Source organism: Micropterus salmoides, unplaced genomic scaffold (genome assembly GCF_014851395.1).
Source record: "Micropterus salmoides isolate LMB-PRFRI ecotype aquatic unplaced genomic scaffold, ASM1485139v1 Ms_hic_scaffold_10, whole genome shotgun sequence".
Classification (NCBI taxonomy): Eukaryota; Metazoa; Chordata; class Actinopteri; order Centrarchiformes; family Centrarchidae; genus Micropterus; species Micropterus salmoides.
This window is the reverse complement of record NW_024040041.1, coordinates 25391982-25415712: the sequence shown is the minus strand read 5'-3', so window position 1 is coordinate 25415712 and position 23731 is coordinate 25391982. Positions and strand designations below refer to the sequence as shown.

The following is a 23731-nucleotide window of genomic DNA, read 5'->3' as shown; positions in this document are numbered from 1 at the left end:
AAAACAAACAATTACTTGTTTTGTCTGACCATCAGTCTAAAACCTGGGGTGATTCAATTTAATCAAGTCCTCACATGTGAGGAGGTGGAAGAAATTTTTTTAAGATTGTGATCAAAATCCATGAGGATGATCTTATTGGTATTAAGCGACAAAAACAAAAATGTATATTAAAATAGTACTTTAATTACGAGCACGTCATTATAACAACAACAACCCAATTGGTGGTTGACAGATCGTTCAGCGTAAGGAAAGCTGCATGTCACCTTCATTATACCACGGCACAGGGGCATTCAGCTTTCATTAAATAAAAATTGTAAATAAAAACTGTAGAAAATGCATTAACAAGTACTGACATACAGGTCAATGATTGATTATAAAAACAAACAGTTTTAAAAGGCTGATGACAGCCAAAACAGAATATGTCAATCTCTGATCTTGATCAACATGACGGATAGGTTCGTCCGTTTACTCTTCAGGAAAGTACACAGCTGTGGCCATTTCTGCTTAATACTGCTGAGAATGTAGGTGTCTGTATGTTGTCAGGAGAGGTGGGACAGAGCTGGCCATGGGAGTCTTCTGCACAAGAGACGGGGACAGATGTCAGTCTGCGACCTCTCCCGCGTCCCACTTAGTTTTGGGTTCTTGCCACCACTCAGCCAGGAAGGACTCCTCGTAGTCTCCCATACCCTCAAACTCAGTGTCAGGATGCTCTGAGTCAGAGGTGGACATTTCTTCTGGACTAACTACGTCCTTAAAAGGTAACACAAAACACTCAGTGTCAACAGTAAGCAAGCATTTTACAGTCTTACTTCCATTCTATCTGGTAAATCTGACACTCTTACTTCTTATGTCTATAAATATGTCACTTGTGTACCCTGTAATTCAGCCTAAACTCTCACAGTCCTCCTCCCCACCTCAGGTCCAGGCAGTGTGTAGACGTGGGAGGGGCTGACTTGAGTTAAATGGATGTGGCACAGCCTCAGTGGCCAACACCTCCCAGCCACATACCACACGTTGCTGGCGGAAAACACAGCCCCCCCCCCCTCCTGTTTTCTCTTCCGCAGCCTTCATTCCTTCTTTCTCTCCCTTTCATCCTCAGACCTTTTTCTTGTGTTCCCCTTTCCTTAACCGCAGCTTGCACTTCGCTGTCTGCTGGTTTACTCCTCCAGAGTTTATATGCCCAAACATGTTTTAGAATAATTTGATAAAACTACTTCTTTGGAAAACATGGATGCACACTCCAACTAGATCAGCCGATGTAATTGTTAAAGTGTCAGTTCACAAAATAATTTTTTTCATACTTGCGGGTCGTCTAGTCATGCAGACAGTTTGGGTTTTATCTGCTGAGGTTTCAAGATATCGGTCGCCACCACAGCACACAATGAAGGTTGATGGAATTTTGTTTGTGCAGTTCTAAAAAGATCTCAGGAATTGATATCTGAAATCCTGATAAGATAAAAATCAATGTAGCTACTTGGAGTGAGTAAGAAAAAACATCTATAATTTTGGTGAACTAGTCCTTTAATCTGTCTGGAATGTGTCTTTTTTGTAGCAGATTATAGCAATAATGATGCTATAATCTATTGTTTTTTTAAGGAAATCTGTATGTGTTTAGACACTCATGGTTTAGGGTTAGCTACAGACCTGAACTCATATATTCTGCAGATTCAGATCTGCTGACAGTTCAGAAGAGTGGCTGCAACTTTAAGCGAGACTGTATAGCTCCTCTTACAAATGAAATGCTTAAATCATAAGAAATAATACCGACCTCTGCCCAATTCAATGCATGTTGTGGTTTTGATGCTACAGGCGGATTTGGTCTGGTATGACAAGTAGGTCTTGGTGGTAAATGTTAGCTAATGTTAGCAGACTATGAGTATAAATGTGTTTAATAGAGATTACTTAGTTGGCTTACTGACTTTATATTTTCTCTACTTGTGCTATTGCTGTAATATGTTTTAGCATTTACCACTATTCCATAATTGTCACTTATGGCCACAGTGGTGGGTTAGAAAAAGTTACAAAGAACTCGCTTTAAAGTCCAAGTAAAATTAAATTGCATTTCTGCTACAGCATACATATCTGCTTTGTATATCACCTGCAAAACATTACGAAACTAAGATATTTATATATATTTTTTGTTTAGTGTCCCTTATTTTTGCAATAACCCATTAGAATACCATTAGTTCTCAGTCAACTGAGATGGAGAACTTTTCATATTCCCTATCAAATGAAAGCTGCTGTCAATCAAACACATCAACTCAGCGGCTGGGAGGAAAAGGAGCATTTCTGATGTTTCCCCTAAGACTTTTTTCTTCATTTTAAGAATAAAACAACTATTTATAAAAACGTTAAAAACACAATATTATTTTTGATTGCAAAAAAGGGAAAACTAAATGTAATTTCAGACAGACTTAAAGTGTGGTTGCTGCTGCCCCCAAAACAATGCTACCTGTATATTTTCCACCATAACTGTCTTGTAGCAACAGTAGCAACATACCTCATCGTCTGTTTGCAGGTAGTTCAGTGCAAACTCTAGCATCTCTTTCTGCTTGGTTGTCTCATTAAAATACCTCAACGCCTCCTGAAAAACAAAAGTAACATCAGCCCTTGAGTTGACCCGAGCAGCAGGCGAGAACAAACAAACCTGTAAGTGTTTTTTTTAGCTCTGTGCAGGTCAACAAGGCAACACCAAGGTAGTTTGGAAGCCTTAAAGTATTTCTAGCATTTACGCTTACATTTATGGGCCAGTTTAGCTCCAAACAGAGCTAGCTGGTCTACATAAACACCCGCTGCTAACTCTACAGCAAGCAAAAAAGATGGAAAAACAAGTCTGTCTTTACAAGAGTATATGGGTTTCTAATTACCACCCTGAGATTGTGTTAATGTTCACGCCAAGACTGCTTTATGCTATAGTTTTCCTGCTGTGGTTTATTACAGCCAGTGCGAACTTTGCTAACAATTTCTACTTCCTCTAAACTAGTGGTTCTTAAAGTGGGGTCCAGGAACCCCCAGGGATTCTTGAGGCGGATTCAGGGAGTCCCCAGCAAAAAGGGGAATCATTTATTTTCACTATAACTCCATCCATAAGTAACACAGTGACGGAATATATGACTATTTTGGTCATGGTTTCATACACTTTCTTTAATAAAACATCTAGAAATCCTATCAAATAGGGGTCTAATAGGTCCGTAGTCTAATTTGTGTCAGTTTAGGGGTCCTTGACATGGAAAACTTTGAGAACCTAATCTAATCAACCCAAACTACATCCGTTAAGCCACTGGTTCAACCTCCAAAGTCCTGGTAGTACCAACAGAGAATAGTAATTAAGTCTTTGTTTCACTCACAGGCCGAGGTTGAAAGTCACTTTCCTCCAGTCCCCACTGCTCCCGGTAGAAGTGATAGTACGCTACATTTTGCTGCATCACCTGGTCTTTACTGTCAAACAACATGTAACTGGCTGCACACGGAGCAGCGCTCTTTACATCATTCACTGTAAAGGATCACAAAATAATACACGTTAAAAACGGTGCAACACCGATTACTGTCAAAACCTTGAATCCAGAGCAACAGCCTTCTTACATTTATAATAGGAAAACTGCAGGTAGTGATACATGGTGGCTACAAACTTCTCCACAAAAAAGCCTCCAACGCTGGGTGTCAGGTTCTCTTCACATTTCACCTTACATTTCAGCACATCGGTGTAGAGATCTGAAGGAAGCAGGAGGGAAAAAGGAAGCAAAAAAACCCCAAAGATTATTATTTTATCTAAAGACATACTGAACTGAAACTGTCCTTAAATTGCTCTCGTCTTACCTGCCAGCGTGGGATAGAAGTCTTTGAACTCTAAGATCTCATATGAACCCTCACAGCCTGCTAAGCAGCTCTTGTATATTTCAAAGTACTGTGTGATGGCCTGCTCCATGTTTCGGGCACTGTTGCTGAAGTCTCCGCTGTTGTAAAGCGTCACACTCTTCAGGAAAACACTCTGGATTAAAAAAAAAGAGAGAGATTAGCATTTAGAAATCTGAACAGTTTTGCATGCGCTTCATTTGCACACCGGCTAAGGACGACAACGTCAATCATACTTACTTCATACGGCTGCTCCTCATGGTCGATGAGATATTCTTCCACATCTAACAGTGACTTGTAGTAGTTCATGTTCTTGGTCAGGTAGGGATCCGTTGGGTTCTTCTTCAGGAAGGTGTGGGCCGCCGCCACAGACTTCTCCAAGTTGTTAAGCTGAGGAAGAATACATAGATTTACAATGGATACCAGTCTGACACACCCTCTCTCTCACTGGCATGAAGGGCTTTTGACAACACCAGCTCATGTCATCACCACTGTTCACTTGATAACGTGACCTCTGACCCCTGTGCTCCAGTTACTAGCAGATAGGGATCCACTGATGTCAGAACACTGAACAATTAAAGAAAAAACGAATGTGTTGTTGTATGCAGAAATGTGAAACTAATGAAGAGATAATAGCAGGTATATGAGGAAAAAGATTAACCGAATGTAGAGAACACACTCATCTAGTAGGACCCACCTATTCATGGTCCAGTGTCATGCAGCGAATACAGAAAGTCCTGTAAGACTTCTGAAAAGCATGTTTGTTATGGGCTGCTGTTTGACCACCAGATGGAGAGCTTTGATTCACCCCTTTAATTTACCAGACTTGGGAAACCAGACAGAAGTGCTCCAGTGAAAAAGGTTTTCAGACAAAGTCTTCTGATGGGGTCAACAAGACATCTAGCTTCTGAAGGATCACAGCAATTCAAGCCAAATTGTTTCTTCATTGTACCAGTAGAATGAATATTGAATAACACAGATCATCACGCACTTTATGGAACTCAAAAAGGAGATCGGCGTTTTTGCCTTGTAAGCACACCTAGTCCTCTCAGCCGCTCTGACAGGGAAGAATAAGGGGATTGTTTCGGTGGAACACTGGAAGGGACGTGGCACATGCTCAACTACTGCTAGGTCGGCAGGGGGGCGCAACAAAGCAGCAGGGAAATTACTGCACATCTCGCTACCTAGAAATCTCCTCTGGGGGAGTCAAAGGGAGCTTCGAGGGACCTGCAGATACTTTTTTTGCCCTTACGCACAGTTACTCATGCTAAATCCACATATACTGAGGTTTACTGGGTTTATATCGGCCAAATCGCACTTATGTTTTGCAGTAACTTCATATCGTATTTATACAATATAATAAATAACTTTGGGACTTTTGAGTTTAGAGACCATGTCGCATTAAAGTATTTGGTGTAACTTCAGAGTTTAGTGGTAAAGGCCGTCATTTATTTTGCACTCCAGTCTTTGGCACAACACTCGACACATCAACCCTTTGGTCTCACCTGGTAGTACGCGTACTGTATGTACCGATACGGTACCCTTTTCTCGAAGGTTTCCAGCACATCCCTCCGTGGGTATGTGAGCTTAAACACTGGAAAATCTGCCTTGCACTTTTTAAGGCAGGCAGCCCTCAGCAGGATGTGGCGCATGACGCGGAGGGTGCTGTCGGCGAACAGGGTGTCGTTGTCCCGGCTGACAGAGCTGCAGTTGCGGCCACAGAACGCCTCGCTGTCCCGCAGCAGCCGGTGGAGCCGCAGGCTGAGCTCCAGGTACTTGATGCTCTCTGCCCAGTTCTGCGCCGCGTACTGCTCCAGCGCGAAGCCGTACGCGGAGTCCAGCGGCATGATGTCCTTCTGGGGGAAACTTTTGAAGCTGTACTTCTCATACTGAGCCTCCGCCAGGGCCGGGAGGAGAAAGGCCAGACACAGGCTTCTCAGGAGCATCATCGCCTCCACCGGCACAAGCAGGAGACTGTTCTTGTTTTGAATGGATCAAGAAGCTTCCTCTTTCTTTACCAGAGGTTGATCATGTCTGCCTGCACGTATGCGGGGAAAGCCGCGTCAAAGTAGATGCGGCAAACATCAACTTCTGGACATAACTTTCAAAATAAAAGCCCCACTGATTTGCGTGATGGCTTTGGTTTGTGCTGTGTTCTCCCCTACGTTATTTTCCACATGCTATTACAGTAAAATTTCATAAGCTTACGTGAGATAAATTATGGAACACCATGGTCATCATGGATTTATTTTTCATCTAAATTATTAAGCTGCATTACATGCAATCCGGTGGCACAAATATTTGACGACAAACTGTTCTGAATGATCTCAAGCAATTTTTATGTCTGCAAAAAATTATTCATGATTATTCATTCAAGTTGCTTAAATGGTAAAATAAATAAAATAATAAGCCAAACATTTAGCCTAAAGAATAATAATAATTTTTGTGGCTGCAGGTACGAATAAAAAAAAACATGAGCATTTTTCACTTATCAAAAAATTAAATAAAAAAATATTAATCTGTGCAAATTAACTGGTATCTGCATCTGACAAATGCAACTCTTGACAATTACCTTGAAGAAAGACGTTCACACTTCCGGTACTAGAGGTGATGACTCTGGCTTACTTGACACAGACAGGTTTGGACCCGGTTTGGACCTCAGGAAGGGGATCCAACTTTCCTCTGTGTTTTCCAGGATCATAACACCCAACAGATCCATGAACCAAAATGTAACATAGCCTATTAACGGGGATGTTTTTATTTGATCATAATTTGGTACATTTTAGCCTACTTCCAGCTCTAGAACAGTAGACAGGTAGGGCCTAATGTATTCATGGAATATATTTTCTGAGTAGTAGCCTAGTTTCAGCATGGTTAGCATTTCTACCTATAGTCTACATTCCAAACTGACATGCTGAGACATGGGAAGGTGATCTTAAAAACCATTTGCAAAGCTGAAACATGCGCAAATTCAAACCTCTGAGTCTACAATATCTGTTATCCTTCACATTCATAATCCCGCAGGCTCTTTCAGTGTCTGAGAATGATGGTTATGAGGACCCAGAGCTCAGGCAGACATTAAAAGCAATTCTCTGTGAACAACTAGTTAAAATGTAGAATAGGCTATAAAAGCACATGCAGTCTTTAGCTGCCTCACTTTACTGTGACACGAATGTATAATTTCAGATTAAGGGACGCCACATTGTGATTTTCGGCTCATCTCATCTCATACGTGAGTGAAATCATGGGGAATGCAGGCCTCCGAGCCAGGCATAACACGTTTGCAGAATTCCATTAAAAAGTGGGTGGGGGCCCAAGGGCCACTCCTCTTGCTGCTCTCTGGAGTAAATGACCCGAAAGATGCGTTAAGCAGGACAGAGAGACAAAATAAAGCCGGAAGTTTTGTCGATTGTCCATTCAGAATAAAAGCGAGTCTTTTTTTCTCTGTGAAATGGACTATATTATTTTGCATAATGTATAATTGTTTTTCTATAATGTCAGCTTTAATGTTGATTCTTCTCAAGCTGCTAATGGTTTATAGTGTGGTCATTTATATATGCAGGCAGGTTGATATGTATTGCTGCTGCACACTGCTCCTAAAAAATACTCAAATATCAGCCCATGCCATACTCTAATTCAAGATATTATAACTTTAAGACCAAATATTGGGTAATTGACCAGCAAAGAGATCAAAATCTGGAATTGAACCCTGTCCATATTTTCCATTTCAAACAATTACAACTCACACCAAGTTATTTTTTAAATTTACTTCCCCTTAAGTAGCTTTAAGTGGCAAAATGTAACTAAGTACATTTATGCATGTCCTGTACGCTATTGCCTACTTGTACTTGAGTATTTCACTTTTCTGCTACTATACTTCTAGGCTACTTCACAACATTTTAGTAGTAAATATTGCACATTTTACTCCACTATATTTATCTTATAGCTGTAGTTACTAATTATTTTTCACATTAAGATTTTACATGTAAAACAAAATTTTACAAAAAAAAAAGATTTTGAATGCAAGACTTGCTTATATATATATAAGTATTTTTATAGTAGTAAGTAGTTCTATAGTAAAGTTACTTTTACTTGAGTTAAATGTCTCAATACTTCTTCCACCACTGGTTAAAATCAACACAGCTTGACAGTATCATATAAATTCTGCATCAAAGCTACATTTTGGTTACACAGAGGAAAATATTCAAACATGAAGACTGTGTCTTTGATTTTGCCTGATTATTCTGCACGAGTTTCTACTGACAGACTCACCAATGGGTCTGCAGGGTTTGGAGGGGTTTTGACATTTGTTTCCTTCAGAGGGTTGATCAAATTTTGTGCGTTGGCGTCCTCACAGGACTGATCAAAAGGCATTTATTTTGTAATCGTAACCGGAAGTAGTCTATCTTATTCCGGCACGCTTGACACGTCCTCACTATCTGAGACCAGCGGTACTTTAACTTCTTTCTTCACTTCAACCGCATCATCCAACCCAAACGGACTCTCTCTGCTCTGCGAGCTTCCGCACTTATTATCCGCAAGTCTCCAAAATGGATCTGATAGTATCTTCGCTTGTATTTTTCCTTTGTGTAGTTAATGTGACCTGCAGCCCGAGCCCCTTAGAGGACGTTGTTGTCGATCGATACGAAATACCGACAGTTTGTCCTCGAGAAGTGCAAACAGAAGATTTTATCCGTTATCATTTTAACGGTACCTTCCACGCAGACGGGAAAAAGTTTGACTCCAGGTGAAGGAAAAGCGAAATGCTACTTTTTAATGTTTATTTTAGACTGCGTTCGCCCATAATTTAACTTAGTTGTCTGTCTTTCTACATGAATGTTAGCTTTAACTTTCACGTGCGGTAACTGGCACACAGCATATAATCTGTCAGCTCTTTGCAGAAATACTGTTTATATCGGTTAAAATGGTCCTACAACCAGTTTACTTACACATTCACTGCAGCTGAGATGTCAGCTGCAAACGTGTCAATCGCATTGACTTGTGTCTTAACAGTGCAGCCTAATCTGTAGGTAGTACACTGAAAACCTGTGCATGAGTTATATTTTAGTAGTGATTTAGTGTCCAAAAAGTAATTGCAAGTAGAGAAAAGTTCGTCTATGGTTAGGAATGCCTCAAACATCCATCTAGGTTTTCAAGATTACATGTAACAAAAACTGGTTAGTCATAATCAAGCCAAAAGAGAAGGGAAGTGCCTTTTTCAACTAATACTGCTGATGTGGATGGAACATTGGATGCTGACTTTATAGCATCTTATAATTTCATGGCATCATTGTGAGACTCTCTTTTAAATGGTCTTCTTCTTACCTTCTGTTTGGTAGGTATGAAGAAGAGCTGTATTATTGATATTGTTTCTACTATATTCCATCAATTAATCACTCTCATCCACCTCTCCCTCTCCGTCTGCAGCCATGACCGAGGGAAAGCCTTCATCAGCCAGGTCGGTCTTGGCAGACTCATCACAGGGATGGACCGTGGTCTTCAGGGCATGTGTGTCAATGAGCGCAGGAGGATCACAATACCCCCGCACCTGGCCTATGGAAGCATTGGAACAGGTGCAGATAAACACACAGACACAGGAAACAGTACTTTGTGGGTTACATTATCTGTACGTTTATACCAATCTGTGATTTTTCTTTTTTGTCTGACAGGTGGGATCATTCCTCCTGACGCTGTGTTGGTGTACGATGTTCTCCTGCTGGACATTTGGAGCTCCGAGGACAAGGTCCAGATCCGCACACTGAGCAAACCTGCAAGCTGCAACCGCACCACCGTGGCGTCAGATTTTGTCCGTTACCACTATAACGGCACCCTGCTGTCCGGCGCAGGCTTCGACTCCAGGTCAGGCTGATGTGTAGTGTAGTGTAGTGTAATGCTTTTAAGGTGAAATGTTCGGTTTTAAAACAAAGCTATCTCTTGTCTGTTTCTGGGATTTTCAAGAACTTTGAATTGTGTTTACTTTAGCTACTCGAGGAATGCAACCTATGACACCTACTTGGGGCAGGGCTACCTCATCAAAGGCATGGACGAGGGCCTTTTGGGCATGTGTGTTGGGGAGAGAAGGATCATCATCATCCCACCCTTCCTGGCATATGGAGAGAATGGCTCTGGTACAAACTAATAATGTCCAACATGTCTGTGTTTAGTACCTAATTGCACATGACAAAATATGACCTGTTAAAGAAATTATTTGGGTTTTATAGTTTGACATTTGCTCAAGTACAGTTATTACTGTTTATATAAATGTATGTTTCAAGGGACTTTTATAGACTTGGGTTTTACCTGTGTCAGTGGTAATAGGCCGATTATTGAACTGTTTAAAGACTAGAGGCTGCATATAAAAAATTACATCAGTGTGGCAGGTGATAATTTTGTAGTATTTTAGTAATATTTAGTGGATTTTGTGGTTGTTTTGCATATTTAAGCTGAATAATTATAAATCACATGTACTTTTCATTGCTGCTGATCATTATCCAAAGACCATTTAAAGCAACTATGGGCAAATGTTAGTTTAATTTCATTTCAGTATGAAAACAAACTTGCACACTCGCAGAAACATTTACATAATAAAGTGTGAAAGGGGTGTTAGATGGCTCATCTATTACAGGGAGTATTTTGTCTCATCACATTATTGTGTCATGATACCACAGATGAGAGCCAAGACTATTTTGAAAAGGTACATATTTTGATTGACATTCTCCTTCTAACCCTGTTCATGTTTCCTTACACGTAGTTTTCAGGAGAGTCCACTCTTACGCAGTATTAGTAATATTGATATATTGAAAAGTAAAGGATTGCTAAAGTCATACACGACTCACTGCAAGTTGAAAGTTCCATACTACACCAACATGACCGAAACAAGGTCTGCGTGGAAGTCGGGAAAGTAATCTCAAAATTAAAGTGTGCTTTGTAAAATGGTCCACATTGTGGTAAAATATATGTGACTGGTATGAAACAATGATCTTGCTTTTTCTTTCGTAACAGGGACTAAGATCCCTCCCCAGGCGACGCTGGTGTTCGAGGTGCTGATGGTTGATGTGTTCAACCCTAAGGATGATCTGATTGTGGAGGTGAAGGAGGTGCCTAAAGGTTGCATCCGCAGGACGGTGACTGGAGATTATATCCGCTACCACTATAACGGTACCTTCCAGGATGGCAAGGCCTTCGACTCGAGGTAAACCTGAGATTTCTTCCATTCTCAGAAAGCAATAAAATGTAAGAAAAAATGAACTCTGATTTTAACGCTTCCCTTGGCAGCTACCAGCGAAACAGCACGTATAACACTTACATCGGCAAGGGATATGTGATCCGGGGGATGGACAAAGCCCTGCATGGGCTCTGCATGGGAGAGAAGAGAAAGATTACCATCCCTCCTCACATGGCGTATGGCGAAGATGGAGTTGGTGAGTTTGACACGTGCACTGAGGAAGATTCAAAAGACACCTGGAATAGACCAACAAATTTTTTGGTCTTGTTTATGTTTGTAATACTGCCCTGTTTGTTGTTTTTCTCCCGCTGTAGAAAACCTCATACCTGCCTCTGCTGTGCTGGTCTTTGACATTCACGTCATTGATTTCCACAACCCCAAAGACCATGTTCAGATTAAAGTCACCGACAAGCCTCAGGAATGCAACGCGACCAGTGAAGCTGACGATTTGATCCACTACCGTTACAATTGCTCCTTGATGGACGGCACCCTGCTGTACTCCTCGTGAGCGCCCTCTGCTGTTCACTGTGCTACACTGCACCCTCCTCCTGGTTCATGCATGTAATCATTGTGGCTCCTTGTCTGACAGATTTCAGTGGGCTTGGAAATTGCAGATTTCACACCGTTTACATATACATGACAACAGCACATATGCATTCATGGCTGAAGGTTTTATTTAGCTTGGATTTTTTTTAAATTCCCACTGTTAAGAGTGGTAACAGGTTGTTTGTCCATTTTCAGGGACCATTACGAGTCACCTTCAGTCACGACTCTCGGAACAAACAAGGTGATCCCGGGCCTGGAGAAAGGTTTGAGTGGCATGTGTGTGGGCGAGAGGAGGGAGGTGGTCGTTCCGCCACACTGGGGACATGGTGAAGATGGAGGTCAGTCATTGGTAACTGCTCACATCACACTGTCACACATCAACAAGTTTTCTACCCAAATGATGTTTTCTCTCCTCTGTCTTGGTGTCTCTAGCTGGAGAAGTTCCCAGGAGTGCCGTGCTCTTTTTTGAGCTGGAGTTAGTGGAGCTGCAGAAGGGTGTGCCTGAAGGCTACATGTTTGTGTGGCTGGGAGACAGCCCTGATCCCCTCTTCGCTGCAATGGACCTCAATGGCGACAAAGAGGTTCCTCTAGAGGAGGTATGCAGAAGAACTAGGTCAAATTTCCTAGCTGAATGTATCTTTTTAAAAGCAGGAAAAACAGCCAGGGTATGAGCAGTAAAAATGCTTTTTAACAGTGCAACCCTGTCTGCTATTTTCTCCAGTTTGCAGCGTTCATCGGGGACCAAGTTAAAGAGGGCAAAGGTCGCCTTCGGCCGGGGATGGATGCCGACAGCATCATTGAGGACATGTTCAATAACCAGGACCGGAATAACGATGGGAAGATTGTGGAAGATGAACTGAAACTTAAGGTGGACGAGGCATCTGAACAAGTGAAACGAGACGAGTTGTAAAAGGGACACAGAGTATTTCAGTGGTGTTAAAGAATGGGCATGCAGTACTGTCATCCTAGCAACTGTCAGGCAACTATTTTGACTATGTTTCAGAGATTGAAACCTTGTTGAGCCTTTAGGCACTCAGGCAGTTTTCTGTGCTAGATTTTGTAAAAGTATATCATTGCCGTTTCACACCTATTACAGTAGAATTAGTCTAACTACTGGAATGGAGCTCAACACTGACAGCACAAGAAAACATCTGTATTTGAGTGGTCAGTATGTTGTGCACAGGACACGGGTGTTTGGAAATGTGAAAGGAAGAAATATTGTCTGTAGTGAAGTTGTGTTCTGTTGGAAAAAGCACATTTGACTCAAACATTGAACTACCTTAGAAAGCATTTGGGCAGGGCCCTTGTTCCAGAATATTACATTTTATATATAAAAAGTCAGCCTCGTGTAAAAATGATGAAAAACCACTGGTTGTACAGTATATTTGGGCTCATTTGTACAATAACAGAAACTCTATTTCAGAAAATGCTATGTGTATTGTGAAACATGAACTGTTTTCTAATAAAAAAAAGCACCTACTTTATTTCTTCCACACTGTCCATGTACAGACACGGACCTGTAAATTACTCTGGCAGACTTTGATTCAGTTGCCTGGATTTCATTGAAGACATTTTTTATTCATTAAAATCAGGTTAATGAAATAGGACAACTGTGACAAAGCAACAGATGAAACCACATTTTACTTGAGACAAGTTGGAACATATGAAGAGGTGATGTGCTCGGTCAAAAGAAGAAAATAATGTTAATCCTCAGTTATAAAGGTTTTGGAAACTTTTGTTTGTTGCCTTGCAGAAAGTAAGAATCAGCTTTTCCAAAACCGTACAGCTACAATGACTGTGAAGGTATAATAAGTACTAACCAAATATCAAAAATCCTACATTGGTTTTTTTTGTAACACTGAGGTAGCAGTTAGTTCTTACTTTAAGAAAGTTACTACATATTTGTGTTTTTGTCATAGTTAACCACAAAGTAGCACTGAGGTGTTAAAACACTAGTTTCCATAAAAAAAAGACATGCTTGACCAGAACCTGAAGACATAAAATATTTGTTTTGTTACTATTTTTTAAAACTTCAGGTTTCAGGTTAAAATTCAGTCAAGTGCTGACATTTCTGTTGTGCGTTTTTCTTTCCCTTTATCATTACATCCTATATGAAGACCAAAACTCTCAACAGGCCTTTCCCTGAAACAAACCCATACCAACCCGCTGCACAGTAGGTACACAGAGAACAAATCTGGCTTTCAGAATCAGATCAATCATCACATACAGTTATGGTCCCAAAGCAGTTTAACTATAAACGCGAGAGGAAGACCGGTGGACAAAGATATAAAAGGGAGATGTGGCGTGCCTGAGGTGCGGCTGTCAACGATTCATTTTGTAAATTAAAGAAGAATAATGACACATTTGTTGTGAACCCCCCCACCAAAAAAACTTTCTCAGGTTACTTATTGCCAGTGAGGTAGAGCAGTATAGCATTAGGGACATCCAAGGTCTCATCTTTTACCAGCACAATGTCATATGTGTCCAAGTAGGACTGCTTCCGCTCTTCCACCTGAGAGAAAATAAAATACAGATGAGAAGTCAGAATACGATTTTAAAACATAGTCAAACTTAAGTGTTAAGAGGGTATATGTGAATGTATGCAAGTTCTGACGTTTCATCTCAGGGCAGGAGGAACTGAATATTGTAACCATTTTAATGAACATGCGAGTGTGTTCTTTTTATTGACCTTGTCATTCAGGAACCCGATCTTGAGGATGTTTTCCATGTCCTGCACCCCGTCAGCCATGGTCAGATCTCCCAGAGAGTCTCCCAGTAGTAGCACGTTAGGCCGCGTCCGCAGCTCCTGGAAATGGCCGGTGTTGAGAAGCGCGCCCTCCCTTTTATTGTAGACGTGGATCAGCTCTCCCTTGAAAGCCCTCAACACTCCCTGTACCAGCAGATCAAGGGTCAAATACATTTATTTCATTACCCGGTGTGGGCATCTAATCTTAGTTTGTGGTGTGGCTACTCACAGACTCATCAAAGTCCATGTAGTTGGAGAAGACTTTGACGTTGGGGTGGAAGATCCCAGCCTGGCGAATAACCTCTTCTAGGATGTCTCCTATTCCAGCAGAGAAGATTAGCAGAGGGATGCTGTGCTCATTGAGGTGGTCAAAAAAGAGCTTGTAGCCGTCCCTGTTAAAACACCAACTCATTATTAGAGTTAAATAACTCCTATTATGAACTGTTATCAATATTTAAACTATCAAATAGATTTTTTTGGTCTCCAGAAGGAGGAGTTTTCTGACCTCAGCATGGCATCAGACTCCCGCACAGCCACAGCCAACAGGTCTTTCCTAATCTCTTGCTGTACTAGTAGTTCATGGGCTTTAGTCCACCTGTGAGATATAGATGCAGCACAGTTTTATGAACACATTACAAGTACAGAATATCATATTTGTAGTAAAAACTCTATTAGATACTCACCACTCCACCATAAGGGGCAGCTTTTCCTCTGCTGACCGTGAAGAGTCGATCTCTATAGGGTAGTATGTGTTGAGCAGCTCCTTCAGCTGACGGTGACAGGACAATGCTCAGAAAACTGTAATTGGCGAGTAACCATCTAGAAAACTGCTGCATTTGACCCAATTTAATTAAGAGATTATGTTCATCTTGCAAACTTCTATCTCGGGGAACTTCTATCTCGGGGATTCAGAGGGGAACCATTAGGGTACATTTAGGGGTGTTGTGTTTCTAGCCATTGGTTACAATACTGAATGTCTGGGCAATCTCTTAAACATGTTAATATGTGCGCTATAAGACTATAACAAGAGCCCTTCACATTTCTTTAATTCTTCCTATTGCCCATTAGAGGGCAGACACACAAAATATGAGTGACAATGAATGAAAACAAAATGATTCACCACATGAAATTATAAGTTAAATACTGTCTGTTTGAAGGTAGTCTACTGCTTAAGATTTGAACATAAATATTTTTAAAATGTTGAACATGTAGTTCACTTGTAGATGAAGCTGAAAATGCATTTATGATGTTTCTGCTGTGGCTTACATGTGGGGGTAAATGTTTATATAAAGACTACTTATTGGCATTAGTGCTTCCAATGGAAAGCCCACCTTTTGCACTAAAGCCATTCCTACCTTTTCTTTGCAGTCACTGGAGATAAGTTTGCTGTCGTCAAGAATATCTGCAAACAAAATACACAGACAAAATGAAATGACCCAGCCATGAAACAACCTTTCAAATGCATGACAACCTCAAACTCTAGCTTTTCAGAAAATGATGGAGTTTACTTAGGATCCCCATTAGTTACTAAAGTAACCCTAACTATTTCCCCTGGGGTCCTCATAAAAAACAAACCAGACAAGACATTGAAACATCACATTATAGACAGTTCCCAGCTTACTTGAGAGTGGACTTACTGTGGCAGGTAGGACACCTTTTGCCATTGTATGCAAATCTTGTCAGGGTCATGTCAAAATCTGAGATCACCTAGATGAAAAATAGAAAAGAATAAAAACTACACTCATGTTGTCCATAAAGGACAAATACTTTCGAAATACTTCAAACGGAGACAATGAAACCTGTTAACTCCCATTAACACAATACTCATAGAAGTTGGAGAGACACCACTGGAGTTAAGAAGAGAGAAACTAGCGCTAGCATATTGGGTCAGATTGAAAGGAAGTGGGAAAGAAAACCCTGCAAAGGAGATAACAAAGGATTGTTGGGAGTATTTCAAGTTTCGGGGGCATGGGTTTGGATGGACGGGGGAAAAGAGAGTCAGGATACGGAATGGAAGCATTAGATTTCACCACACCCAATCCAGTCAGTAACATTCAACCTTGGCTCTATCCAGACGTAAAAACAGATTTTAGTATACTGGAAAAGAAAAGCGGATGGGGAATAGAGGAAGTGGGAATACGGACTAGCAGCTATCTGAGAAACAGTTTCCATAATTATCTAAAAATCTATACAGATGGATCTAAAAACAAACAGGAATGTGTGGGAAGTGGAATACATATACCAGAATTCAAAATAAATATCTCAAAACGATTATCAGATAGGCTATCTGTATATACAGCAGAAATAGTGGCAGTCATTATAGCTTTACAGTGGGTTGAAGAAGTCAGACCTGATAGGGTGATATTATGCACAGACTCCTTAGCAGTTATTAAAAGCATTCAGTCAATGACATCTGTCAGAGAAGACCTACTGATAGAAATGTTTCACAGCTTATTAAGATTACATCGGGGAGGGATAGATGATCAGTTTTGCTGGGTGCCAGCTCATGAGGGAGTAAATGGAAATGAGATTGCAGACAAACTAGCAAAAGAGGCATTACAAAAGGAAATAACAGTTCAAATACCTCTAGGAAAAGGAGAAGGAAAAACAGCCATTAAGAAGAAAGGTACTGAAATATGGCAGAAATGGTGGGAGGAAGACAGGAAAGGCAGGAGTTACTTTAAAATACAAAAGTCTGTCAGTAATAACAATTATAGCGAAAGGAACAGGCGGGAGGAAATTATTATGACAAGACTAAGAGTAGATCACACAGGACTGAATGGCACCTTGTTTTTATTGGGGAAAAGGAATAGTGAAAAGTGTGAAAACTGTGGGGTTAAAGAAAATGTTGAACATATCATTTTGCACTGCATATTGTTTGAGTTGGAAAGACAGATATTTCAAGATAGGGTTCAGGAAGCAGGGAGGGAATGGAATCTGATGGGGGTATTGGGAACAGAAGGAGAAGAAAAGGGTATAAGAATCACCAGGAAGGCATTATTTAAATTTCTTAAAGACACTGGGTTGGTGAACAGAATATGAGACCACCTTATTGAGGTTGATATCTTAGTGATATGATGTTACACACTCCAGTACAGTTGGTGGCGGTATGCACTTAAAAGTTGTTTGCAATCCGCCATTAACTAAGAAGAAGAAGAAGAATGAAACCTTTTCTAGATCTCGTTTACCTGTACGGTGTTGGAGCCAGCTCTCACCATGGACTGCAGGATCTCCTGTACCTTCTGAGGGTCTCTCATACACACCGAGGGGTTGGACAACTCTGGAATCTTAGCATTGAAAATAGGTGCAAGTGTGTGTCAATAAGACTTGTTAGAGAGACACAATAAGCTTACCAGTCAGTTGCTAGTACCAAGTTGAATAACTCCCTATTTAGCGAGCTTACACTCCCTGTACAACATACACCAGTAACGTTAACACAAAAAACAAACACACGCTATAGCCATAATGATAATGTGTTTCTTTACAGTAATTTACTTTTGTTAGCTAACAAAAACACATCCGCGTAACGTCAGTTAACGTTAGCTAACGTTAGCCACAGTAGCACAGAACTTAGCTAGATACTATACAAGTTGTACATTAGGATGCAAAACTAGCTGTATATTATTACCATTTTCTTGAAATGGATTGCCGATCTGTTATGGTTATTTTTGACAAGAGTCGTGTCAACGGTTGTCGGTCTGGGTTGATTGTGCACCGTTAACGTTACTACGTTGACAGAACCATGGGACGAGTTCAATCTCAAAATGTTTCGCAACGTTTTGCAACGTTTTCGGATTGAACGACATGTTTCCTTGAAACGTTGTGCAACGTTCCGCAACGGGCTTCGATGAATGTTTCTTCTGTCTGGTGGGCGCTGCCTTCTCGTACTGTGGAAAAAGTCGGAATCTTTAGAAGTCGCACTTTTATGACAAAACAAAGTGGAAGACAGAACATTTTTTTATGATTTCCAAGTGACTGTGAGGTGACGTTTACTTTAATATCAAATTATTATAAAAGTAAAGACACTTGATATCTTGTATTATCTGACCTTTCTTTTCGTATTATGTTTTCACAAGTGCGAGGCTATGAGAAACACGTGAAGGCAGCACTAAACTCACTAGACGGACACAAGGGCCGAGTTCAATCTCAAAACATTTTGCACCGGTTTGCAAAGTGTTTGGATTAAACGACATCTTTGAAACGTTGCAAACCGGTGCAAAAGGTTTTGAACTTGAACTCGCCCCTGGTTTACGTCAAGTCCGGCCCCTTACTCTGCCTGTGATTGGCTAATCATAATCCTAACTCCACCCTAAAACCTAACCTTAACCAATCTAACCAACGGAGGCAACGACAACCAGCCAATCAGAGGCAGAGTTGTCGTACTTCAGATGGGACATTTGAACTCTTCCCCCCAATGCAAAGGCACTGATATAAGGTTCCTACCCCGTCTTTCCCACAGGGTTTCCTCTGCGGTACTGAAACAGGGGCACTTTACAAAAGGTGAAACATAGCTCTAGGTCATTTAATTGAAAACATTTAAAATGAATTAAACTCAAAAAAGAATATTTTTAAATCATAACAGAATAGACTACCACATATTACATTATAGAATGTGGTGTACCTACCCAGAGCATGCTTCCCTAAGTAGCTTCTCATTATAACAACAAAGCCATTAATAGTAATTTACTACCCAGAAGTCTTGATGTAACCTGCATCTACTATAAGACTGTTAACTCCATTAACTAGAAAAAGGTAAATTAAAAAAAATCACTGTGTGCAACAATCTGTTTTACAAAACAACTTTAATGCAAGTGATGACATTAGTATTTCTTACATCCAATATAAGGACACAATGTCAGACTATCACATGCAAAGCAACTTACATAGCTTATTCCACTTTTATATATTTGCAGTGCGATTTATGTCGGTCATAAACTGGAAATGAATATCATTTCTGCGCTCTGTAACCTTTATGCTGTAATAGGCGCTGCATGGACAGTGGGAATTTCTGAATATCAGTCACAACACATTCATATAACAATCCCTTTTGTTTAGCCTACAAGTCAGATTCCTTTTCATCTCAATTCTAAGTCTATTTGGAGACTGAAAAGAGATCACAGAACAACATGGCAGACCTCTTATATACACCCAGTTAGAAGTGAAGTACAGTAACACATGGTTTTACCAGACGTGGCTGGAAACAAATCTGCAAATAATGATAACATGTTTTTTTTCAAAGAAGAAAACTTACTGTCTGGAGCTGGCTAAAACAAATAATTTCCAAAATACAATCACCTCGTCTGAAATGAAATAAATGAACTGAGCAAAGTCAAAGTGCACTGGCAACTTAAATCCCTATGTTTCTTTAAGACTTACCAAACAATACAATGTCAAAAAAGTGCAGTTCTAGAGAAGCGCTGCAAACACAAATCATACACACTCTTGCACTCACAGATATACACATGTTCAATGTATTTTTCTTGAATGAATGGGAATTTCCCGAGCAATAGACTGGCAAAAGTGCAAAAGGAATGATCGAGCCATTGCCAATGATCGGTGCTTAATGCAGTGGCCAAATAGAATGTTTCGATGTTAAGATAACTCACAGAAATGATTTAGTTTCGCCTTATCACATCTTTTCAACATTACAGTTCTCTCATCATTTCACCTCTTCAAAAACCTCACGGAAGATTACTAGTTTTCAAGTATTACATGAGCAACAAAAATGATTTACTTCTCATTCTCAATGCAACTGTTGAAGGGAAATCTAAAAGCAAACTACAGGATCTATGGGATTTTAGGACTATCAGACTTTCTGAATTAATTCACATTTAGTTGAGGCTGCACAGTAACAAGCAGAGCCATTCTACTAGAGCAATTATGGTATAAGCTAGAGTTGGACCTTTGAACCAATGTTACATGAAGAGATTGTCACAGTGTTACAATGGAATGACGCTTCATTAAACAAGTTGGATTGAATGTAGGAATGCAGTTATTAGTAATGCCACAACTCCTTTCCAGTATAGGCATACAATAAAGGAATGTAAAATATCCATATAAATGTTTACATATACAGCTTTTTTTACTTTTTATGTACAAACAGATAAACAGCATCTATACCAACATAGTTGACAAAAGGATATTCAGTTGTTGGCTGCTATATAACACTCTTATTCACATGTTTACATCCGCCATATCCTTCCTCACAGACCACCTGTTGGTCGGTACACACCCGCTCACACATTTCATGGCTTTCGACAAATTAGCCATTAACACAACACAGCATGAAAGCCGACGGCACAGAGTTCAGTTCAATGAAATCCAGGATGACAGCAACACAAGACCTGCTGCAGCATGTTAAACATGAGAGATGAAGATGGCTGCAATGGAACGGTGGCTTGCAGTGTATCCTCGGACAGAGCCGTGCAGTTCTTGGATGGACACCGGCTTGCTCAGCACTCTATCTGCGACTGGAGCTGCCGGCGCAGGGTGAGCGTGCGCCGGTGAAGCTGCTGCATCTGCTGCATTCGATCTCGCTGGCGGGCCAGGTTCTGAGGCATGGGGTAGCGCTGGCAGCCATACAGGAAACGGTAAGGGATTCGGACATGGCAGGCGGTGGCTCGGCAGCGAGGCTGAGGCATGGGCGGCAGCAGCATCCAGCGCTTCCTCTCAGCACAGTAGCGGTAGGCCTCCTTGCGGTACTGCTTGTCCACATCATCACTGTTCTTCCAGCCTCCGATGATGAAGACGTCCTCATCGAAATGGCAGATGGCAGCCCCCTCGATGCTGGTAACCTCCGGTGGCAGGCTCTCCAGGATCTCATCAGAGATGCGCACGCTGATCTTCTGCTTGGCAACCTCATCCCTCACTGTGTAACTCTTGGGGCAGCAGGAGGCGGTGTGGTAGAAGTTAGTAGAGGCCACAGCCATCTGGAAGATGCAGTAGTTGTCAATAAGGGGCAGGGACTCAACATCTTGCCACTGGCGGCTCTCTGTGTCATAGCGCGTGGTCACCGTCTTCAGTCCGTCCTCATTATCTGTATCGACAGGTGTGCGCGCCGTGACGTACACGTAGCGATCCTCCACGCTCACTGCCTTCACATCCCGCAGGATTTTGGGGGCAGATTCCAGATTGTGCCACTTGTCCTGCTCAGGCTCGTACACACTTACGTCTTTGAAACCAGGACTGAAGTTTCCATGGCCTCCGATGCTGTACAGTATATCCTTAATGCAGGTGAGGCCAAAGGAGTGCTTGCGTGTGGTCAGGTTGCTCACCTGCTCCCAGGTGTTGCGATTAGGATTGTAACGTTCCACCGTCTTAGCAAAGCCTGGTTCCATAGAACCGGCTACGTAGACGTGGGACTCTGTGGCAGCGATGGCATGGCCATCCAGGTGGTTGTGGATGTGCGGCAAGTTGACCCAACGGTCCTCGTAAATGAAGTAGCCCACACACTCACTCAGGTAGTCCCCGCCCTCTGACACACCCCCTACTACCATTATGACGTCCATGTTCTGGCCAAAGCGAGGCTGAAAGGAGGCCATGTGGGAGGACCAGAACTCCATGTCAGCTGACTTGAGGTTCTCAAAGCGAATAGCGTGGCCCTCCACCGCCTCTGACACCAGCCGGAGACAGGCCTCGTTGGCAGCCACCAGCTGCTCATTCTTCACCACCCTGGTCAGGTAGGTGGGCTTGATTTGGGGCAGCCTCAGGAGGCGGAACAGCTCCTCAAAGTAACGGCTTCGCTCCTCCGGGTTCTTCTGCACCCACTTCACCACAGCCTCAAACAGCACCTCCTCAGAATCCACTGTGATCTCTGCATCAGAGAGCCAGTCACGGACCAGGTGGAAGGGCAGCGTGTAGAACTCCTCATCCTGGATTACCTTGTGGAAGTTGCGGCGGATCATGTCTGCAGCCCGTAGAGCCAGCTGGTCCAAGGTGTACATGTGGGCTAGACTGTGCACCGCCACACAGTTGGTCAGGCTCAGCTTCTTCTTAAGGAACTCGCCACAGAAATCCTTTAGCTGCAGCAGGAGGAATCTAATACAGAGAAAATACAGTAAAAGATGTCAGAGAATGAGCAGGTCCTGTTAACGAGATAAACACCACTCTGTTTCGATTGGTTAGGCCAGGCCAGTCTTGTTTTCTGTAAGCAGAGCTCACAAAAACAATACTTTTTGGCAACACAGTGCCACAGAAGGCTTCATGCTCTGACTTTCAGAATCCCTCTCTCTCTCTCACACACACACACACACAGAAATGTTAATGAAAACAGATCATACCTATCAGCTAGCTCCAGTACTTCATGTACATTGCAGGTGCTAACGCGTATTTCTCCAGTGTACATAAACTGGATGACACTCTCCACCGTATCCGGGTCCGGCCCCAGTTCTGAGCTCCATTCCTTCATCTCTACCCGTCCGGACAAGGACTCGGAGAACTGTCCTCCCAGCAGGGGGGTGAAATAATCGGTGGCCGCAGCCAGGACAGACCTGTGGGCTGAGAACTCACAGCTCTGGACGCTCCCGGTAGCCACCCCGCTGCTGAAGGCCAGCGTCACGTCGCAGAACAAGCCCTGCTTTCTCTGCTCGTTCTGCCGCCGAGACAGCTCCGAGCAGTGGGAGGAGGAGGTGAAGTCCTCGGTCTCTTCCGCGTCCCCGTCTCCGGCAAGGGCGCTGGGTGTCCCGGTGACGCCGCTACCGCTGCTCCTGGCAGAGTCCTCCGGGTTGGGGGCTGCCGCTGCCATTCTGCTGCCAGCGCTGGAGGTGGGCAGTGGTGGGGAATGAATTGAACTAGTGAAGGAAAGGAGGTGACATACGCAGCCACATACATGGAGTCAAAACAGAGAGCGACAGCGAAGCGCGTTTTGCATTCGTGGGGTCATATCCGTCACTTAAAGGGGAAGGAGTTTAGCTTAAATCTCAAATGACACACTGTTCTAATTTAAATGCCTTAGTTTAGACTGATATTAAGCAAAATGTTGATTTTCATGTTAAATTATTATTATGGTTGTGTCTGTATTTTGTATAGTGACAAATAAACTACCTTGATGCTTGATCCTTGGTGTCAAATATAGCACATCAATACCTATATCTACATTATAATAATTAAGTTATAAGTATGCACAATGACTATGGTGTTATTTTACATAGGCTACCATTCACCGACAAGCTAAAAACGTTACAAATCTTACCTTTTAGCACAGTTTCCTGTGTCAAAGTGATTGGAGGTGTTCAGGAAACAACGAATATGGAACCGACTTCAGCTTGGTAAACAGACATAATCCCTGACATGCGCAGTGGGTGAAAGGCGTAACCGCGTCGGTTTGACGTCGATGTCAGCGCCCACCTTTTATCCACAGCCTA

General features: G+C 42.0%; 4 protein-coding genes across 4 annotated transcripts; 1 reads left to right on the top strand and 3 right to left on the bottom strand.

The window, feature by feature from the left end:
* Window positions 1–163: 163 nt before the first annotated feature.
* p3h4 (prolyl 3-hydroxylase family member 4 (inactive)) lies at window positions 164–5919 on the bottom strand. The gene is made up of 7 exons (XM_038704766.1): window positions 5358–5919; window positions 4093–4242; window positions 3817–3988; window positions 3583–3711; window positions 3348–3493; window positions 2501–2584; window positions 164–750 (listed from the first exon to the last, which is right to left on the bottom strand). The coding sequence occupies exons 1-7, from the start codon at window positions 5799–5801 to the stop codon at window positions 601–603; spliced, it is 1275 nt and encodes a 424-aa protein (XP_038560694.1). The 5' UTR covers window positions 5802–5919; the 3' UTR covers window positions 164–600.
* Window positions 5920–8284: 2365 nt separating this feature from the next.
* On the top strand, window positions 8285–13105 carry fkbp10a (FKBP prolyl isomerase 10a). The gene is made up of 10 exons (XM_038704744.1): window positions 8285–8599; window positions 9280–9425; window positions 9522–9711; window positions 9835–9980; window positions 10855–11044; window positions 11128–11273; window positions 11392–11581; window positions 11819–11961; window positions 12056–12219; window positions 12345–13105. Exons 1-10 carry the CDS (start codon window positions 8403–8405, stop codon window positions 12531–12533), a joined length of 1701 nt encoding a protein of 566 aa, XP_038560672.1. The 5' UTR covers window positions 8285–8402; the 3' UTR covers window positions 12534–13105.
* Window positions 13106–13184: 79 nt separating this feature from the next.
* On the bottom strand, window positions 13185–18156 carry LOC119892486 (cytosolic 5'-nucleotidase 3-like). The gene is made up of 9 exons (XM_038704755.1): window positions 17998–18156; window positions 17558–17656; window positions 16007–16076; window positions 15725–15771; window positions 15053–15138; window positions 14875–14964; window positions 14599–14761; window positions 14313–14513; window positions 13185–14135 (listed from the first exon to the last, which is right to left on the bottom strand). Exons 1-9 carry the CDS (start codon window positions 17998–18000, stop codon window positions 14025–14027), a joined length of 870 nt encoding a protein of 289 aa, XP_038560683.1. The 5' UTR covers window positions 18001–18156; the 3' UTR covers window positions 13185–14024.
* A 996-nt stretch (window positions 18157–19152) lies between these two features.
* On the bottom strand, window positions 19153–23581 carry LOC119892467 (kelch-like protein 11). Its single transcript, XM_038704733.1, has 3 exons — window positions 23560–23581; window positions 22649–23158; window positions 19153–22406 (listed from the first exon to the last, which is right to left on the bottom strand). The coding sequence occupies exons 2-3, from the start codon at window positions 23110–23112 to the stop codon at window positions 20822–20824; spliced, it is 2049 nt and encodes a 682-aa protein (XP_038560661.1). The 5' UTR covers window positions 23113–23158; window positions 23560–23581; the 3' UTR covers window positions 19153–20821.
* Window positions 23582–23731: the final 150 nt, after the last annotated feature.

Excerpts from the sequence above, each read along its gene's own strand:
- LOC119892467 (XM_038704733.1), bottom strand. The coding sequence starts at position 23,112 with ATGGCAGCGGCAGCCCCCAACCCGGAGGACTCTGCCAGGAGCAGCGGT. Across the intron at positions 22,407-22,648 it reads GTACTGGAGCTAGCTGATAG|ATTCCTCCTGCTGCAGCTAA; the intron begins GTATGATCTGTT and ends TCTCTGTATTAG.
- LOC119892486 (XM_038704755.1), bottom strand. Across the intron at positions 15,139-15,724 it reads CCAGTGACTGCAAAGAAAAG|CTGAAGGAGCTGCTCAACAC; the intron begins GTAGGAATGGCT and ends TGTCACCGTCAG. Across the intron at positions 14,965-15,052 it reads CTGCCCCTTATGGTGGAGTG|GTGGACTAAAGCCCATGAAC; the intron begins GTGAGTATCTAA and ends TATATCTCACAG.
- p3h4 (XM_038704766.1), bottom strand. The coding sequence starts at position 5,801 with ATGATGCTCCTGAGAAGCCTGTGTCTGGCCTTTCTCCTCCCGGCCCTG. Across the intron at positions 3,712-3,816 it reads CTTCTATCCCACGCTGGCAG|ATCTCTACACCGATGTGCTG; the intron begins GTAAGACGAGAG and ends TGCTTCCTTCAG. Across the intron at positions 751-2,500 it reads ACCTGCAAACAGACGATGAG|GACGTAGTTAGTCCAGAAGA; the intron begins GTATGTTGCTAC and ends TTACCTTTTAAG.
- fkbp10a (XM_038704744.1), top strand. The coding sequence starts at position 8,403 with ATGGATCTGATAGTATCTTCGCTTGTATTTTTCCTTTGTGTAGTTAAT. Across the intron at positions 8,600-9,279 it reads GGGAAAAAGTTTGACTCCAG|CCATGACCGAGGGAAAGCCT; the intron begins GTGAAGGAAAAG and ends CTCCGTCTGCAG. Across the intron at positions 12,220-12,344 it reads AAGAGGTTCCTCTAGAGGAG|TTTGCAGCGTTCATCGGGGA; the intron begins GTATGCAGAAGA and ends TATTTTCTCCAG.